This window comes from Schistosoma haematobium, chromosome 7, assembly GCF_000699445.3.
Source record: "Schistosoma haematobium chromosome 7, whole genome shotgun sequence".
Classification (NCBI taxonomy): Eukaryota; Metazoa; Platyhelminthes; class Trematoda; order Strigeidida; family Schistosomatidae; genus Schistosoma; species Schistosoma haematobium.
Window position 1 is genome coordinate 9,925,092 of NC_067202.1, and position 15,024 is coordinate 9,940,115.

Below are 15,024 nucleotides of genomic sequence, written 5' to 3' on the forward strand. Positions count from 1 at the left end.
GATGTAAAAACCTTTACATATTTGGGCAGCATCATTGATGAACATGGTGGATCTGATGAAGATGTGAAAGCGCAGATCGGTAAAGCAAGAGCAGCATATTCACGACTGAAGAACATCTGGAACTCAAAGCAACTTTCGACAAACACCAAGGTCAGGATTTTCAATACAAATATCAAGACAGTTCTACTGTATGGGGCAGAAACCTGAAGAAATACGAAAGCCATCATCCAGAAAATACAGGTGTTTATTAACGGCTGTCTACGCAAACTACTTCGGATCAGTTGGCCAGACACAATCAGCAACAACCTACTGTGGGAGAGAACAAACCAGATCCCAGCGGAAGAAGAGCCGGAAGTGGATAGGACACACATTGAGGAAAGCACCCAACTGCGTCACAAGACAAGCCCTCACATGGAATCCTCAAGGCCAAAGGAAAAGAGGAAGACCAAAGAACACATCACGCCGGGAAATGGAAATAGACATGAGAACAATGAACAAGAATTGGATGGAACTAGAAAAGAAGGCCCAGGACAGAGTGGGTTGGAGAATGCTAGTCGGCGGCCTATGCTCCATTATGAGTATCAGGCGTAAGTAAGTAAGCTATCTTCGGTTCCCGGCTGATCCCCTTCTATGTATTTATTTGAACACATAAATATTGGTACAAAGAGACACCGTATACATATGTGCAACACAAGTCACTTCATTTGTGTGGGCTGTGATAATGCCCGGGTACCCAGACTGAAGCAGGTGGTTTTCTCAGGGGAATATACCCGGAGCCATCGATCCAAAGGTCTGATCAACAAGGCAACGGAACAACGTTAGGATAGGTAGTTTAATGGTAACCGGCGAACAACAATGAGTCATCCGGTGTCTCAGAATCCTGGAGCCCCGACGCACCACTGGTTTGGAATCAAAGTTTTCCAACTCCCATAGGTGGATCCTCCATATCTACCAACCCAGTAAAAGCGCCGGATATTCGCTTTTCTTCCTCTGAATTTCGTAAACAACACCCCCGACCAAGGGAAGGCTGTGAGCAGAACTTCCCTGGGAGTGGTTGTATGCACGTGGCTATGTGAGAGGTGACCTCCATCCCCGGCCGTACCGGGGTGTTGCCGTAACACACATGAACGAAGCACTTCAAAACAATCTGATATCACATACCTGTTCTCTACATATAATGCTACTATCTATATTAAGCTGATTATGTATATAAACTGATATAAATTGTGTAATTATTATTTTCATAGTATATTTACTATTATTATATTAATGTAGACCTATGGTGAGAAAATGGCAGTATACTGAAAGATGTTTTAAACTAATTTCGTTTGTCCATGGTTTATTTCTCATATTTTATAAATTATGTAGAACTTATAACTTGATAATCTAAGCGAAGTACGTTATCCAGTTGTATTTCTGACCCAACCGAAGAAATGCAAAACTAGACTACTTATAAATAAAGTTTTAGAAATCCATAGCTAAACAAAAAATACTCTTGTAGTTCTCGCTCAATTGTTTTCTCAAGTTTAGCCAATTTCTTTAAAGAAAATTTATTTGAATCTAATAGAATTATATATATAGGGCTAACGATAGAAAACCACAATCGTTTAAATTTCTCATTTGCAGCCATTTCAATGATCCATACAACTGAAAAAAAATAGTGTTCACAACCGCCGTGCATTTAATGATATTCCAGATACACTGAGCACAGCTTTTGAAAGCAGGTCAACCAATGACTTATTTTTAAATATCTATAATCATCCACCTGTAATTAATCAGTAGACGTTACCGACTTAGACCAATGTGGTTCATATTTCAGCCAAAACATATTTGGTATTTTGTGTGATCAAGTGATTACTAGAACTTTTTTCTAATTTGAATTGAATCAGTGTAATACGTCCACTTTCTTATGGTGGTCAACTGTATTATGAAGACTTCGACATCTCAGGACCAATTAGACGATTTGGACTTCGCAGATGACATAGCCTTCCTATCCCATACACACGAACAAATGCAGATGAAGATAACTAGTGTAGCAGCAGTCTCTGAATCAGTAGGCCTCAACATACACGAAGAAAAAACCAAGATCCTCAAATACAACACGGAGAACACTAACCCAATCCCACTTAATGGTGAAACTCTTGAAGATGTGGGATCCTTCACTTACCTGAGAAGCATCATCGATGAACAAGGAGGATCCGATGCAGACGTAAAGGCCAGGATTGGCAAAGTCAGGGCCGCATTCCTACAATTGAAGTACATATGGAACTCAAAACAACTGTCAACCAATATCAAAGTTAGAATCTTCAACACAAACGTCAAGGTAGTTCTATTGTACGGAGCTGAAACGTCGAGAACTACAACAACCACAATCAAGAAAGTACAAGTATTTATAAATATTTGTCTACGCAAGATACTCAACATCGATTGGCCGGATACCATAAGCAACAGCCTACTGTTGAAGAAGACAAACCAGCTTTCAGTTGAAGAGGAAATTAGGAAAAGACGATGGAAATGGATAAGACATACATTACGGAAGTCACTAAACTTTATCACGAGACAGGTGCCAACTTGGAATCCTGAAGGGAAGCAGAAAAGAGGAAGGCAAAAGAGCACTACGTCGGGAAACAGAAGTAAATATGAAAAGGATGAATAACAACTGGAAAGAGCTGGAAAGGATTGCCCAGGATAGGGTTGGATGATGAATGCTGGTGAGCGACGTATGCTCCTCCACGAGGAGTAATAAACGTAAGTGTACCGCGGTTAATCTCATACATTTGATATTATTTATCATAAATTAAAAGGAAGACGATCTTTTAAAAGAATTCATAATACATATATAGATCAGTGAACGTTGATTGATACATTCAGAGTTTATTGCTTGATTATATTTTGAAAATAACTAATAACCAATTAATAAGAAACATAATTCCATGCTCAATTTTTACAATATGATAAAGAGATTATTATTATTATTATTATTATTATTATAATTAATTTGTAATAATTGAAAAGTTTTTGAATATAAAATAGAACGAAAGACAAGAATAATACAAATTAAAATTGTTATAATTTTACATTAAGCAAAATGAAAAGGGTAGCCAAGTCGTGTAAACGGATAAAACAATAGAACTCATAAAATGACACATAATACGGAAAAAAAATATATATATATATATATATTTCTATGTATATTATATTGTAAATAGAAAAATCAATAATTTCAGCTAAATATGTATCGAAAACTATTATTAAAATTAATTATTAAATCATTTATACTCTCATTTTTTTTAAAAAGTTTTTACGTGGATAAGTAGTTTTGGATTAAAAATTACCCCCTATCTTAATCATAATTGTCACCTCTTGGATACAGAAAACTTAAATATTTTTTATCAATGTCAAAATGGATAAGAACATTGTCAGTTCAAAAAAAAGAGAAAATAAATCGACAAACCAACAGAATGGGAAAATCAACTTTGACAAATAAGCAATGATGATATTACATTGTTTTCTCTCCTTTTTTTGCAGAAAACACGAACATACAGTATCAAAATTCAAGTTTTATAAATCTATTGAAGCATTTCGACTTAATCTCTTTGAAATCTTGCTTAGGTTTGGAAAATACTGAATAACCATTTCTGATTTTAAGCATCAGCCGCATTCGACAGTGATGAAGATGATGGTAATAATGATTGTTCAACACTGAAACAACATTGACGACTTTCATTGGCTACCATACGGAAAAGCAACTGTGATGAGATTTTTAAAACAAAAGAGTTACATCGGCATTAGAAATAAAAATTAAAATAGCGGTAATTTATTTATAACATCTAATTACGTCTCATGACTAATACCATGGTGTGGTTTACTTATATCCACATAAGTAGTATGTAACGGTGTCAGACATACAATGTATTTGAGTAGGAGGTCGATGAGAGAAGAGCGAGAACGGAACGCAATTGGTATGAGAACGGGTGAACAATGAAATCTGAGACAATGGATTGATGTTCGCAATAGGAACAGTCAAGTTTGAGACAATGGATTGATATTTTGCAAATTAATGATTTACTATATGGTTCTCAGATTTTATTGAGATCCTCTGTAATTTTTTGTCAAATTGTATTCGATTGTCCCCACTCGTATTCTTGTTCACTACCATTTCGAATCATAATACCATTTAATATATTTCCACTTTAACAGTTAACCGGACAGTAATAAAAGCTTAGCATAATAAATAAGCACATATATATGTCATCATTTTTTTACTTAATTCCTAAACTTATAAAATGAACGTATCGTGGTAGTACATGCTTTCTATCTAATGTGATTATATCGAGTGCAATACAATTTGAAATAAAAGAATCTAGAGATAGTTGACCATGTGTCGTATCATAAACCAGCAAATTATAATACAATGATAGTTGCATTACTCTATCTTTAAACAAGTAGTATTCGGATTTCTTATGCAAGAATTAACTGTGAATACCAGGCAATCAAATCAAATAAGTTAACAAGTATACTTTCTATCCATTAAACACAAAAGCCAATATAAAATGACACAAGATAATTTATGAACATGGGAAGTTATGTGATCAAAATAATTCAATTACGGTATTTTCTTGACTGCTTTTTCGGCTGGATGAAATTTGATGAGGTGTTTGTCAATCCTGTGACTAACCATAATCCATCCCACAGCTTGAACCTTGCGGTAACGACAGAGAGCTTCATTCAGAATTCTGCAATCAAGCCTCTGTCAGTACAAAAACCACTTCAACAGTGCTGCTGAACCGAATGGGAAATCCTACCTATTACAGATAACAAACCAACTGCCGGTTGAGGAGGAAATCGGGAAAGGAAACTGGAGGTGGATCGGATACAGTTTACGGAAATCATCAAACTGAACCACAAGTCAAGCCCTGACTTATATTCTTCAAGACAAAAGGAAAAGAAGCAGGCCAAAAAATGTCGCTGATAATTGGAGCCAGACATCAAGATCATGAGTAGCATTTGGCGACAGGTGGAAAGATCCTAGAATGGAATCGTCTGGTGACTCTTAGTTGGAGTTTTCTACCTCATATGGTGGGTGGCAGGTCCCAGTTAGCAATTTTTAGCTGATATATGGGGTGGAAATATTTAAATTAGGAAGTAATCTTCCACAAGTTCTTAAATACTTTATTACGTAGGAAGTTCATGTTCCTCACATCAACTAAAAATAAACGGAAAAACTTATCAGGAGGGGGAGATGATAATAAGATTTTTAGATATTGCCTGATTTCTCCAAATCTAGACGGTCACGAGTCATCTGAAGTTTAAATGTTAAGTGGGAAATCACTTAGAAAAAATGAGACGGAAAGAAGTAGCATATATTTTAGACAAGGGTCTCAACCCACATACAGCTATCTAGGTCACGGAAGACAACTGTTTAACTATCCATGATCTGTCCACATTACTATTCGGCTCGGCAATTAAACATCCCAGTCATGCACTCTTCTTATCTGCATAGCGGGTTTGGTATACTGCAAGAAGCGTACATATCGTAAATGGATCAGACCGCAGAACACAAGAACTTATAACACATTTTAAGAGCAGATTATTTGGAGATAAAAGAATAAGTAATAGAAAACACAACTTACGACTGCAGCCAGAGCTAACGCGACCATAAGCATAATAATAATGACAGACCAACCATATGGTTTCATGAGACCACACAGTAAAGGTCCGAGTGCTGCACCTAATTTAACGAATGTGAAAAATGAAAACAACACATCATGCCGCCGATGAAATAAGAATATTTATCTTTTATACAGTTACAATGATTGTAAAAACGACGACAGTAATAATGTATGATATATAAATAGAAATGATAAGTCAATTAATTAAACCATAAACGTTTATTAACTGAAATAGCTAATATACATGTTATACAGGCCTTGTTACTGGCTGCCCCCAGGTTAGATCTTGAATGACATAGGAGTAGATCAGCAGAAAATCTAGGAGTGAACAGACCAAACTATAGTATCAACCTATGAAGTTGATGAGTGTACGCTATTAAACTGATTTACGACTTCTTCATTATTAGTATTTTGATCTACGGTCACGAATGTGTTATCCACGTAACGGAAGTGTAGATCTAGTTTATTGATAGCTTACATGAACGGTTCATTTCTTATTGTTAAGAAGAAATAAGCTAAAACTGGACTTAAATATGAGCCCATAGCTATTTTATCAATTTGTCTACAATAATTATTGTCGAAAACAAAACGACTTAACGAACGATTTTATCAATTCTTCACATTACGCATTTTTTCGTCAATCATCTCATTCTATTTATATTCTTCACTATCTGATTGTTTACACGAGTTTTATTACGTAATTTTATTATTATTATTATTAATGGCTTTATTTAATATTATATTTTGGTATAATATAGAATTCTCAGTACAGGGTATTATCCGCTATCAAGTTACTTACGCAACAACAAAAAAAACACAGTAACAAATACAAAAAGAAATAAAAGTTTTTTCTAAAAAAAAACCGAAAACCTGTACAACTTTTAAAATTAGAGACATGTTAAGAATGCAGGTTATTGACTAGGTTAACTCTAACAACCTGTTCGTCACAGAGTATATTTGCTAGGTAAGGTATTATAGAACTTTTATACTTTTGCTTGGGTGCATGGATTTTAATGTAATTACGTCTCGTTCTACCAAAAGATATACAAGGAGAAAGATATGAGTGAAGGGGATGGTTAGTATCTGATAAAATAACACCTATCAGGAGTTTGCATGACTTTAGGTGTCTATCCACAACCATAGTAATTATGACCTCGAAAGATTCACCACACATCTTGCTAACTGCCTTCAGCACTCTCCGCAATACAGCAGTCTTTTCTCAAGAGCCCGGGAAAGAATAATGGAGAACAGTAAAGAATAATAGGTAATATGCAAGAATTGACAAATTGTAAGAGTAAATGACGAGTAATCCCGAGAGCATGCAATCTCTTTATGTAGTAAGTCAGACGGAAAGCCTTCTTCGATAACAATAAAACGTGGGAAGACCAAGATAGATCAGAGGAAAAGGTGACACCAAGATAATTGACCTTCGATACTGTGTTTATCAAAGAGTCTCCAATGGTACAAGCATTATGGGATCTCAAAATGGTGTTTAGATCCCGTTCATGTCTCATGCTAAAGTTAACAGCTTGACATTTAGACGGATTAAGTATGATACCATTACCAACAGACCAACAATCAATACGAAACAAAACTCATTCATTTCTATGGAATGTAAAGAGGAAGAGATAGGCATACATACAGTGAGATTATCCGCATATTCCACAAGAGTGTTTTCTGTGGAAGATGGCAGATCATGCAGAAAAAAAGAGAAGAAGAGGTGAAAGAACAACTCCTTGTGGTACCCCTTCATGAGACAGAAGAGACTCTGAACACTTTCCTCCAAACACAGTGTACTGTTCCCTTCCAGAGAGGTAGGAACATAGCCAGTTGGTTATCCAGCTGTCAGTGTCGACGCTGATTAACTTGTTGATTAATCGTTGTCTTGGTATGGAATCAAAAGCTGAAGCATAGTCCAGAAAAGCACATCGAACATACTTCTTACCCTTTTCTAAGTTGAACACTATGTTGTGATGAAGGACAGCAACAGCATCTAAAGTGCTTCTTTTGCGTCTGTATGCAATCTGATATGGATCAATATGCTCTTTTATCGCAGGCTGAAGTGGAAGTATTAATAATTTTTCCATTGTTTTGAGGAAGAGTGAAGTTATTGCAATAAGTCTAAATTTTACATTCTTATCACCAGATGCTTTCTTGGGTACAGGAATTATCTACATCTTTCTCTACATTTTCGGTATGAGATTAGATGAGAAGGATCTGTTAAAGATAGTTGTGAACGGATAACATAGGACGTCAGCACACTTTTTACAAAGGATATTTGGGATACCATCAGGTCCCAAACATCGAGATGAATTAAGCGACTGGAGACATCCTCGTACATCAGTCTCAGTGAAAGTAGGAAAACAGCTATTATTTAAACCCGTGGATAGAGGGAGCATCACATTAGATGACTGACGTACAAAAGACATATTTAAGTCACAAACATTCAGCTGGTTATCGCTTCTAAACTGTCTGTCACCTGTAAGTTCTTTAAAGAGTTTCCACATACTTGGAGAGTTTTTGCAAAACAAGAGTTTTTGAGTAGACATACAGTTGAGACGTCTAATCTCTAGGTTTATCAGACCATTTAGCTTACGAATTTCATAAGAGTTTTTCTCCTTGTACATTCTTTCTTTCACCCTCCGTAGTCGTTTTAGTTGTGAAGATGTAAGTCGATCAAAACTTACAAAAATGGTTTCAGTGGGACAACAAATATCAAAACAGAATTTAAGGTAACAAGTGATAACATCAGTAGTGTTTTCCAGTGTGTCATCTGTAAATGATTCCCAGTTAGTCGTATGAAACATGTTTTTCAGATTTCGGATATTTTCTTCTGAGTAATCCCTATATTTGACTTTCTTGGTTTGATGTAAGAGTGTACTCTTCCCACGCTTTCCATATACTTTAGGTAGAACACGAATTATACAGTGATCCGAGCTAGACAGTGGAGCACGTTTACGAGTCGCATATATACCCACATCATTAATCAAGACGAAGTCTAAATGAGCATTCAAACGGGTAGGAAAATCTACTAAATTTTGGTGACCTAGTGACGTAAGGAAGTTACAGTCACATGAATTGAAATCACCACATACAACTGAAAGTGAGTCACTGAAGGCAGAAACAGCGAACTCAGTGAATTCATCAGCGAAAACAGATAGTGCAGATGATGTGCAATCTGGAGTAACGTAGATATTGGTAACATAAACATATTTGTATTTATTCAGATGTTTTGGACAACATCTTAGAGTTTGACAGTTGATAAAGGCATTTGAAAACTTAAAACACACAAACGAAGATCGACACCAGTTTATGTTTACAAACGTAGCTACACTACCACCACACCTCTTTTTGTTGTTTGATCGATCCTGACGATAAATTTTGAAATCACGTAGTGATACTAGGCAGTCATCCTGTAAATCATTTAACCAAGATTCTTGAATTTTGATGACACCACAATTACGATACATATTTTGACTTAGTGGGAATTGAAGATAGTCCATGTTGTTGATTAGTGATCAGTAGTTAGAATTTAGCAGCTCGGGAATCGACATACGATTAATGTTCATTCTCTTTAACGCATATTGCCAACCACCACGATGTCTTTGATAGTACTTTTTGGTAACTTGTGCAGCGAAAGGTCGTAGGCTTTTCATAAAAGCGTCTGAATAGGTTATGCGATTAATGGACATAATTATAAGTTAAAACAAATGAAAAAACAGATAACTTGTTGAAATAATCAGATGGCAAAAACAAGTAACCCAGATATTCAAGCAGGCCGCCAAATTTTAACTAGTTTATGCGATTATTATTTCAAAAACTATTTATCGAAGTTTGACCTACTTCTTATGTTGGACTATTGATCAGAACTTTTGTTATTTTATAAACTGTATCACTACTACTTGTACACTTGCCTTCTTACTATCAATTTCCATTATTTACTCCGACTAATCCACGAAATTGAGCGACACGTCCACCATTGCCGTCAGTGAGTTAGACATTAACACCGTTGGATGCCGGCAAGTTCAGTGGTCTAGGGGTTAAGCGTTCGCGCGCGAGGCCGATAAGTCCTGGGTTCGAATCTCGCGAGGTGGAATCGTGGATGCGCAGTGCCGAGGAGTCACACAATAGGACGAGACGGCCGTCCAGTGCTTTCAGGTTTCCCATGGTGGTTCAAATTCAAGTGACTCATGATCTCGGCTATTGAAATTACTATAATATCCACAAAAATCCCTTCTGATACTATCATATTTAGTTAAGTAATCTGCCGGATTGTGACTATTGACTAATGTAATGCCTCCATTGGTTTAATATTTCCATGTAAATATCTATGTACATTAGAGTAAAGCCTGATGAATATCTAATTTAAAACAATATTGTTCGTTTACATATGTCGTTCCAAAATTAAGATAGTTAATTAGGGAATATTCGAACAAATTTAAAACGCCAGTGTGAATAGCTGGTTGTTGAAAGTAATGGTTCCAACAACTATTACGGAACTTGAAACGACGGGATGACGTTTTTGCGGAATAAAGTGTTAGGAATACGAGTTAAGGTTACGGTAATGATCTTCAGTCTAACTTGCCGATATTTAGCCCTGATAAGTTTACTATTCGTCTTAAAATATTTAATCCTTTGTAATTTTATCATTTCGTAATATAGAATTCTTTCACAAAGACTGCATTATGATTAGTTGATCTCAAGGTCACTCCTAAAAACTACCTAAGGTCATCGGTATAATATAGTTTAACCTAGATTTCATTCACCTTTATTCTTCGATCATAATGAAGTCGACAAAAGGTATTAAAACACAATCTAACAATAAACAGCTTAAAACCCTATACTTCAATGTTACCAAATAAGTTCAGTTAGTGAAGAAACTAACGGTTAAACTTCTACAGCAGTTTTATAATGGAAACAATTTAACTAAAAAGTGGCTAGAATCAATTTGCAGCTGCTTAGATGTACCAATTATGAAATAACTTATTCCTTCACTCTTAACGGCATCGTTTTACTCTTCTTTCAATACGGTATGCAGATTAGTTGGACATTCGAATACCATGAACACCACATATATTTAAATGTATATTCAATGTGATGGACAAATATGAATATAACAGCTGAGGCAATAAGTCAGGACTCAATAATTAACATTCTAAGATTAAATAATTCCCTTCATTTGATATTACTAATTTAATGCTTGATTTGCGCAAAGACCTACCAAAATATATAATACTTTGGTTATTCACTGGTTCGAAACAGATTATAAAATGTTTGATATAAACCTATGTTTAACAAATGACTGACAATATATTACTGTATATTAAGAATATTAATTAACCATTGGACGGATTTACTTAAAGTTATCAACAAAGTGTAGAAACTGTTAGATATTGTGACTCCATTCAACACATGGTATACAAATCTCCACTGTCGATAGGTTAGGTCATTTGAATTACATTTTTACGGATTTGTTAGCTTTAGATATATACTAATAAGATTTTCCTCATCAAAGTATCAAGGATAAATAGCCGCAACTATGAATAAAACTAAGTGCAACATGAAGTGAGTATTGTTAGCACAACGTACCAACTGAACCTGTTCCATCAATAATACCTGTTACTGTAGCCAATGCACGAGAATTTTTAGACAATGAAAGATGAGTACCTAGATCAGCTGAAACTGCTGTTGTAATCAAAGCGTAAGGACCATTAACAAACAATCCCAATGGGATTAATAAACCTAAAATAATGTAGAAATTAGTCATTAGAAAAGTATATTTTTAAAGGATCTGTTAAGCATAATAAAAATAATAACAGAACCAGTAACCATTTACAATTTTGAACAATTGATTGATAATACTACTTGATTGCTTAAATCTCAGTAAGAGATAATGTGCAAACAATTGAACTGGTCACAAATATACATCGTGGAGAATTAGGTTTCTAATTAAACATGCTAGAAATCCAATATATGTTAATTTTCCCTTAGATTCTGAGCTTCAAATTTGTTTCATACTTCTCATCCTACGAATTAATTCTTCCCTCTCGAATTACATTTATGGTTAATCATTGTTATTACCATTGATAATACAACTACTGTTTTTACCACTTCGATATTTATCTTGATAATTTCATCTCGTTGTCCTGATGTGATATATATATATATATATATATATATATATATATATATATATATATATATATATATATATAATGTTCCAAGTTTTACACTATCTAGGAGTGGATGACTGCAGGACATATAAAATGCCATAGTACTGAAAAGCTGAGTATGATGATAGATAAATTTCAAAAAGGATTGAAGGTATCGGATATATACAACAATAGCTGTCGCCTGCTCTATTCTAGTATCTGTCATCAGTACGTCCGCAGACTACCGTGTGATGAAAATGAAGGATAAGTTGTTATACATCATAGAATTATTTCAAAGAAAGATATTAGTTTAAGTGTTGCGATGGACCATTGATATTCTACTTTACCTATAATGATTGCAAACTAAAAATTACTTATTGAGCATATGTAAATTACTTCGAAACTAGAAAAGAATGCTTGACATCAACCCCAAGGTATCAGTCAAAAACTCTAGACGACGATGAAGAGTAACTGACTGATCAATCTTACCATCTAAAACAAAGGTCGTTCTGTTTTATCGAAAGAATGACAACTGAAGTAAAATCAACGTCAGTGAAGTTATCAAATAAGTCATATATTTATGTAGCTTTGCACCGATTACTGATTCGTATATTCATTTGGCTTTCGAATCACAATCTTTTTGTTTACGCAGATAAGTAGTTAAAATACTACTGATCTGGCTAAACTGAAGCCAACAGCAGTGATGGTTTAGTTTTTAATCTAATGGTTGTAAGATGTACACTTTACTCACTGATCTGCACCCTTATCAGAGTATTTACAGTACTAAATTTTCGATTATTTATCAAAATATGGTTCACTCTCTTTCTACTCAGTGATATTGGATATATCACAGTTTAGTAAGTTTCATCATGAAATTCAACTAGTTTCTTGTACGAAATACAAAAATACTAATTGGATGATTTCTTTGGAAACCAGAAACGTGTCAAACGACCGTGTGGTAACGCACAGAATTATCAATTACACAGTGCGGACATTAAACAAGAAGTAATTTTTTCCCAAAACTTAGCAACACATAAATTGCAACTATACACCGAAATAAAATGAACTACCTAACCTTGCTCAACTTACCGATACAATGAGCTAAAGAACGAAATCCAACGACTGAGTATAGATACAACTATGTTGGATAAAAATAAATGAATAAAAACAATAATGAATAATGAAATCGGAGATAATAGTTACGGAGATTTTGTCTTATACTACAAGTGAAAAATTAAATGAGAACGAGGAAAAGGTCAGTAACTGTTTCATGACTCTGATGGTAAATATTGGTAACATTAACGAAGATCGTGTTATACCATCAAGCAAACTACATCCCGACCTCCTCTTTAAATATGAAATGAAGTCAAATGACTTAATGAGATCGACATTCTTAAAGTGCAATTTGAAAAGTAGCGGTTACTTATACGTATCAATGGTTTCCCGACTAACTGACTAGTACTTACAAATAAACAAATAAGCGATTCTCAAACTAACAAGATTAAGATTTTTCATATTAGGAACATAATATCAATGTTGAAATAGGGCTAAATCATGTTCTTAAGCTTAGATTTTATCTGGTATCATCTGGTGACTGAAATATGTTGGAAATATATGAACAATATAGGAAGTTTACACGGATAGAGCAGATGTGTTAAGTAAATCCGATCGTCATTCATATCGGCATGCTCTTTCGGTTTAACTGAGGTAGGGCAGATAGGAATACAAGGTGATTAGATCAAGACTAAAAGTTGATATTAATGAAAGCCTTTACTAAATAAAGAATTTTAGGCTTCCTGTTTGAACTGACGTTTAAACAAATAGTGGTTTCACAATTTACAAAATCTCCAACGTCATGATATATTTCGAAACTCTTATTGCATATTTTTAAGTGTTTCTTTCATCTTCCAACTACCGTTGGTATCAATAATTCCAAATTTATTCTTCTTGATGACTTTCCAATGCATATATATCATGATATAAAGTTCACGACGCAAGCCGTAACATGGAATCCTGAAGGAAAGAAGAAGAAAGGAAGAACCAAGGACATATTACGTCGGGAATTGGAGGCAGACAACAAAAGAACGAATAGCAATCAGAAACAGCTGAAAAGGAGAACCCAGGACAAAGTTGGTCGGAGTATCCTGGTCGGTGACCAACGCTCCTCCACGAGGGGTAACAAACATAAGTAAATTGATATAAACTATGGCAAATTGGACAGATAAGATATTTATGTTGAGAACATTATGGATGCGTTCGCAAGCCTATACAACAAATGAACATGGGTACTATTGCTCTTGAAGAATGTTATCTTTATTTATTCTCAAAAAGAATATTATAAGTGATAAAGAATCTGCTGAAATCAAAAATGGCTATAATAATGATTTTTGAGATTAATTAAATCTTGTTAGCAAAATTGCGTACCTCCACTGAATAAAACCAACGATTTCTGCAACTTCCAAAAATTTGAAAATTAATTAGAGAGAGAGAGAGAGAGAGAGAGAGAGAGAGAGAGAGAGAGCGTCTAATCAGTCTTTTAATATCGAAACAATTTTGTGAATACTCTCTTTCTTTAAATCTTTATTATTGAAACCAAACGCACCACATTATCATTTATAACCTAAGTGGCTTTACTGGAATAAAATACCATTGAAGATTGATGTTAGTAGATATTTTATGTTCATCTCCCCGTTGTAAGTATACTTAGCCGAAATTCACATAAATTACACAGTTTGTTTCAACTTTAATATGGATTCCATCTCTTTCACTTACACATACACATACACATATTATCGACTTTTTTCCCTTCAATACAAAAGTGAAAAAAAGTTAAGTGAAAATGCATAACCACTATGCAAGATTTCTTACCGTAGGTATCGACAAAGCAATCATTACAACACATGTAATAGCACTTGATCCAGTACAATCGGATACATAACCAGCGATAATTCCACCGAGTATTCCACCTAAATCAAAAACAGCTGATAAATCAGCTGATGATGATGGGTCGAAACCGCCTGCTTCACGTATATACATAGGTAACCAAAATAGGAAAGTATAAGAAACTAGCTTAGAGAAGAATAAAGTCAATGAATATTCAATAACACCCTGAAAGAGATAAAGTGAGAAAAAGCTTGTTGTAGAAAAAAAGGATAAAATACAAAGACTACAAAGGTTATTTTAGATAAGAACGAATAGGT

The 15,024-nt window shown here is 34.6% G+C and overlaps 1 protein-coding gene across 2 annotated transcripts in view; it reads right to left on the reverse strand.

The window, feature by feature from the left end:
* Positions 1–1,881: 1,881 nt before the first annotated feature.
* MS3_00009574 (uncharacterized protein) overlaps positions 1,882–15,024 on the reverse strand; it is a 49,450-nt gene continuing 36,307 nt past the window's right edge. The window contains exons 10-14 of one of the 2 annotated variants that reach the window (XM_051217953.1): positions 14,693–14,932; positions 12,914–12,962; positions 11,262–11,414; positions 5,634–5,731; positions 1,882–3,749 (exon numbers count right to left, since the gene is read on the reverse strand). In XM_051217953.1, coding sequence (XP_051064387.1) covers positions 3,645–3,749; positions 5,634–5,731; positions 11,262–11,414; positions 12,914–12,962; positions 14,693–14,932 — 645 coding nt within the window. In that variant the 3' untranslated portion in view covers positions 1,882–3,644. Of the gene's footprint in view, positions 11,415–12,913; positions 12,963–14,692; positions 14,933–15,024 lie in introns of both variants that reach the window. The other variant, XM_051217952.1, reaches the window with a different exon arrangement.